The sequence below is a fragment of the Podarcis bocagei genome, assembly GCF_964188305.1.
Source record: "Podarcis bocagei genome assembly, chromosome: 17".
NCBI classification, from domain to species: Eukaryota; Metazoa; Chordata; class Lepidosauria; order Squamata; family Lacertidae; genus Podarcis; species Podarcis bocagei.
In genome coordinates, this window is record NC_138143.1 from 3,663,282 (window position 1) to 3,668,927 (window position 5,646).

At 48.8% G+C, this 5,646-nt stretch overlaps 1 protein-coding gene across 1 annotated transcript; it reads right to left on the reverse strand.

The window, feature by feature from the left end:
- Positions 1 to 411: 411 nt before the first annotated feature.
- Positions 412 to 3,622, reverse strand: LOC308577145 (caveolin-2-like). The gene is made up of 3 exons (XM_081177161.1): positions 3,141 to 3,622; positions 2,626 to 2,813; positions 412 to 1,384 (listed from the first exon to the last, which is right to left on the reverse strand). The coding sequence occupies exons 1-3, from the start codon at positions 3,291 to 3,293 to the stop codon at positions 1,234 to 1,236; spliced, it is 492 nt and encodes a 163-aa protein (XP_081033287.1). The 5' UTR covers positions 3,294 to 3,622; the 3' UTR covers positions 412 to 1,233.
- Positions 3,623 to 5,646: the final 2,024 nt, after the last annotated feature.

Sequence of the window (5,646 nt, forward strand, 5' to 3'; positions counted from 1 at the left end):
TACGGCTAAGGGAGCTGGGCATGTTTAGCCTGGAGAAGAGGAGGTTAAGGGGTGATATGATAGCCATGTTCAAATATATAAAAGGATGTCATATAGAGGAGGGAGAAAGGTTGTTTTCTGCTGCTCCAGAGAAGCGGACACGGAGCAATGGATCCAAACTACAAGAAAGAAGATTCCACCTAAACATTAGGAAGAACTTCCTGACAGTAAGAGCTGTTTGACAGTGGAATTTGTTGCCAAGGAGTGTGGTGGAGTCTATGATGTCCCAAATCCAAAGTTAAGGCTGTTGGGGGATATGTCCTCTGCAACCCCTCTGTGAGGCACAGAACCTTTTCCTCCTTCATCCCGTCCCTTTAACACCCGTTTGTGCCTGGTTTGCCAGAACAGAATCAAAAGAATTCAAACACAAGGGGAAGCAAATCAACTTTTTTTGTTTTATTAAATAAAGGGGGAGACGACGACGGAGCTTTACATCTCAGCTATTGCTGTGGGAGAAGGGGCTGGAGGGAGTGGGGACTGCTTCCCACAGAAATGAACATATCTTCTGCCAGAGCCCAGCACTGAGTCTGGAGTTGCCCTAGTCCCCCTCCTGCCCCCCCCCCCATGTGCAAAATTTAAGAAGGCTAATCCCAGTGTTACTTTTCCTGGAGGAGATTCTTACGTGGGCTGTCAGTCGGGGTTAGGCCAGAGCTCCCATCAGCCCCAGACAGCATGGCCAGTAGCCAGAGACCGTCTTGTGTACAAAGCCAGGTGGATCCCCATCCCAGTCTCTGAGATACTAACCGACAGATGAGCCAGCTAGAATCTCAGGGACGGAGGAGGGTAGTTTTGAAAGTCCCTCACCTATTATTATTATTATTATTATTAAAAAATGTAGACCACCCTTCATCCAAGGATCACAGGGAGGACTATGGAGAGCCCACTCCTAGAATAATGTGGAATTCTTTCTGCAGGTCTGGACAAAGCAGTGGCATGACAATAAGAGAACAGAATACGGATGTTTCATTTTGAGACTTCTCTCTGAAGCGCCATTCCCCTCGTCCTCTGGCCTCCTTGTTTTCCTTCCCTCTGACCTGCTCCCTCACCCACAATTCCCCATTTCTGACCCAAGGCTAAAAGCTCCCTGTGAGTTCTACTCTCTGCTGTGAAATCCAGCCTGTTTAGTGGATCTGAGTGAAATGGGAAGGAAAGTCTTTGGCACGTGGGTCTGGGGGGGGGGGAGGCATCTCTGTGTCACTTCTGAGTAACGGTGAGGTAGATGGCGCTGCAGCAGCGGCCCAGACTGGTGAAAAGTGGGGCCACCACAACATCCAGGATGCTGGCCCAGAGGGTGCGAACCGGAGGCATTGCCATTGTGCAGAGCTGGATACAGGGCATCACACACCTGAGGGAGGAAGAGGGGAGAGATGTGGCTGGCAGCCTCCAGGAAGCAACAAAGCACCCCAACATTTAGACTCCAATTAGGCAGCCTAAGGGCCAATATATACTCACCTACAGCATTGTTAATAAGAATGTCTTCGATTGCAGGTAGGCAACCTGCGACCCAGAGACCATAGGTTGTAGCCAACACTAGTCCTACTCAGAGTAGAAATGTTTTATATTTGTTTTATGGTTCTCTTTTGTAAGCAATATTGATAATCTTGATCTAGATTTAAAATACACATTTTCAAATAAATAATTTTTTAAAAGAATAATAAAAAAGAGTAGAAATGCATGGACATGGCTAACTTAGGTTCATAACTTTCAATGGGTCTACTTTGTGTAGGCCTAGCACTGGATACAACCCTGTGTGCAGCCCCAGACACCTCCAGAAGATGCCTACCATTCTTCCAACTTTTTTGAAAGAAGGAAAGCTCCTTTCTGGTTCATGTCCTTGTTTTCCTGGGACCCACCAAGTGACCAATTTATTTAGCATTTCTGTCTTCAGATTCCTCCATTCCTCACATCAGTGTTAGGCAGACAGTACTTATCTGCTCCCCCAACTAGCAGAACAAGGACATCACACAAACAGTAGGTGCTTCCAGATCTAGTGTATTGCTATTTTGCAGATCAGGTTCAGTCACATCCTGGCAAATTCAGGTTGTGCAATTAAAAGTGGATTTGGCAGTCTTGTGCAACAAACTCACTTCGCCCGCACACAAATGAAGACCCCAAACCTCTCACTGGTGTGTGTATGAATACATGTGAGTGCTGGACATGCATGTGGGTTGCGACACATACTTTAACACCAACTCCCTCTGGGATAAGTGTTTGGTAAAGTGTCTTTTAAGAGATTAGTTTGCCATTACTAGTCTACTCCCTGAAGCACCCACAAAACTACAGGACAAGTCAAAAGTCAAAGTGCCAGAAGAGCCTCTGCCCTCCACACATTTTGGACTACACCCCCTATCACCCAAGCCAGCAATGAGGCTGATGGGAGTTGTAGTCCAAAGGGCTTGGAGCTTGGCAAAGTCTGTGTTAGAGTAACACAGCCTCCTCCTGTTGGTAGTTCCCCCAAGTAACCACTAGAATTAGCCTTGCTAATGGTCAATGAATGTGCAACCAACTGGAAGCAAGAGCGTGAGCCAAGGGCCTTGGCAGAGCCAAGGGGCAAGAGGAGGCAGAGCAAAGGGGGCAGACCCTCACCAGATGTGCAGGCAGCCTAGGCAGGCAAAGAGAAAGCCCGAGAACAGGGAGACGGGCACAGCACACAGCAGCGAGATGATGCGGTAGCACCAGAGGCGCGAACTCTCAAAGACGATGTCACTCCAGGTCCAAACCCGGTCAAAGCTGCGAAACGAGGAAGGTTCAGCAAGAATGTCGGAGAATTCCAGCTGCCGGGAAGAACAAGGGAATCTGGTCACTGAAAATTCTCCAGCGAAGAGAGAGAATGTTGTAAGGCAGAGCAAAGCATCTTGGGACCAGGAGGACCCATGCCCTCTCCTTCTGTGTGGTTCTGGGGCATGTAAGGAGCAGCAATCAGCAAAGGGGGTGGAGAAGAATCGGTTGTGCTGCAGGTGAAGGGCTGGGAGGAGTTTGGGGGTGAACAAGGATACAACTCCCACCTTGGGTGGGTAGGAGAGAGCTGCACCCTTAGAGTTTAGGAAGTCAGAATTTAGGCATCCCCACCCCAAGGCAGGCAGGTAAGCTCCCTCTGTTACCTTAAGGTGCTGGTTGATTCCACGCGGGTCCCGAGGGTCTGCTTTGGGTGGTGTGTTGATAGCGGACTGCAGGAACATGGGAGATCCCGGCTCCTGCAAATGAGGGTCTTCTGGATCCAACTTGCACTCAATCAGATAATCGTTATTGATCATCCTGCCAGGAGGGAGAAGATCAGCACTCGCAGGCGCTGCTGCTGCTCTCTCAGAAGGGGGGGATCCAGTAACGCTATCAAGAACCTCTTTATAATTCTGCCTCTAACACTTCCTTTTGTTGCATAGGCTTCGTGTTTTACTGAAACTGCCTTGTCTGTTCTTATTTAGCCTGCCTGTCCACTCTTCACTTGCACAGTATTTCTCTCCATCTGTGTGCAGGAACTTGACTCCAGTTCTATTCTCAGCCTTGGCCAACATAGATTGGAGGGCGAGGGGAGTCGAGGAGGGAGGATCTCAGCAGTTGCACGCCTCCGCCTGGTATTTGCAGCCATGGGGCCAGCGAGATGCATTGGGACAAGGGGTATAAATATGCCACCGTCCCAGAGCTCCTTTGCTGAGGAGCGGAAATGGGGAATGGCGGCCCAGCTAAATATATGCAAGCACAGGGCATTCTTGGAACTGGGAGAAGAATGGGGTGTAGTGGGTCGCAGCAGCAGGGCTCAGAGCCAGGTGAACGAAAGAGGGTGTATACCAATGGCAGCTAAATGGGACTTACAGCAGCAGGGCACCATCTAGTGGCTCTGAGCTACCATTCAACAGGTCAAGAGAGCACACCGGGCACAATCTTGCCAACTTTCAGCAACACTCATGGGACCAAAACTGCAGGAATCAGAGGCATTTTGTGGCATCTGAAACTTTCCTTGGGTTCTGTAGGACTGGGATAAAATGCTGGCATTTTCAAGGCTTCTGCTGGGTTCTGGGAAACCCAAATAAAGCTGATGATGAACTGCATTACTTTCCCCAAACCCGTAGGTTGTATTGGACTCACAGAGGGCTTCCCGATTCAGGGTCCACACAGTCAGAGAATTCTCATTCTCATAGGAAAGTTCAGTCAGTAGAGTGTGAGACTTTCAATCTCAAGGTTGTGGGTTCAAGCCCCACGCTGGGCAAAAGATTCCTGCATTGCAGGGGGTTGGACTAAATGACCCTTGGGATCTCTTCCAACTCTACAATTCTCTGATTTCATGATTCTATGAATTGTAGAGTTGGAAGGGTTCCTGAGGGTCATCTAGTCCATCCCCCTGCAGCGTGGGAATCTCAACTAAAGCATCTGTGACAGATCTAACATCTGCTGAAACACTTCCAAGGTAGGAGAGTCCACGACCTTATGAGGGAGTCCATTCCACTCTTGAACAGCTTTTACCATCAGAAAGCTCTTCCTGGTGTTTAGGTGGAATCTCCTTTCTTGTAATTTGAAACCTTTGGCTCCTTCCAGAGCAGGAGAGAACAAGCTTACACCACCTTCCAGGTGACAGCCATTTAGATATTGGAAAATGGCTCTCACATCTCCTCTCAGTCTCCTCTTATCCAGGCCAGTGTTTTTTTTTCTGGGTTACTCAAGGGTACGGGCACCCTTTTTTCTAGAAGAAAAGCACTGATTCAGACTAAACATACCAAACTCTCTCAGCCATTCCTCATAAGGCTTGGTTTCTAGACCCTTGACCATCTTGGCCACCCCCCTCTGCACATGTTCCAACTTGCCAATATCCTTCTTAACTTGTGGCGCCCAGAGCTGGCACCTGTATTCCAGGTGTGGTCTGACCAAGGCAGAATAGAGTGAGACTATTGGCAGGGCCCTTCATTGGCATCTGGACTGCACGTGGGGAGATACAGTGAACAGGGAAACCTTTCCTTACGCGGGTGTTCCTCCTGCGCAACAGAGTTCCACAGAGTTTTGGGTAGACCAGTTATACTCACTGTGTATTCTTCCTGGGAATCTGAAGAATGTGAGAAGCTGGAGCCCACACCCAGGCTCCCTCCAGACATCCTTTGGATTCTGCATTCGTGATGATTCTTGACGGTATCAGGCCAGGGATGCCAACTTGAACGAAGTATTTGGGGGGGCAGGTAAGCCGCGCCCTGCATAATCAATCACGTAAGGCGGTGCACTCACACCATTTGAACGGCAACGCCCATCAACTTTGGGGAGGGCTGCCCCCCTCAAGTATTTTATTGCGCATGCAAAGGGACCTCAGCCCCTAGGAGCTGCCTCCAATATATCAGGTGGCTATTCGTGACCCTGCTTTTAATACTATTTGTGCCTGCCAAAGCTTTGGGGAGGACATACAGCTTCATTTCCTGCAACTTCCAGCTAAAATTCTGCTTTTGTTGTGATGTGTTGTTCGTTGGTTGTACCCTCTGGATAATAATGTGGTAGCATCAGGGAAACGTCACAGAATAAAGCAGAATAAATTCACCACCATTATTGGGGTCAATAACATGTTGCAGAATGAATGCACCTGCAATAAAGCACCTGTCTTTGGGCAAGGCTACCCAACGCTGTGTAAGTAAT

Coding starts and splice junctions, on each gene's coding strand:
- LOC308577145 (XM_081177161.1), bottom strand. CDS start 3,293: ATGATCAATAACGATTATCTGATTGAGTGCAAGTTGGATCCAGAAGAC. Junction 2,814..3,140: donor GAATCAACCAGCACCTTAAG/GTAACAGAGGGA, acceptor TCTTCCCGGCAG/CTGGAATTCTCCGACATTCT. Junction 1,385..2,625: donor CTAGGCTGCCTGCACATCTG/GTGAGGGTCTGC, acceptor TTCCTCCCTCAG/GTGTGTGATGCCCTGTATCC.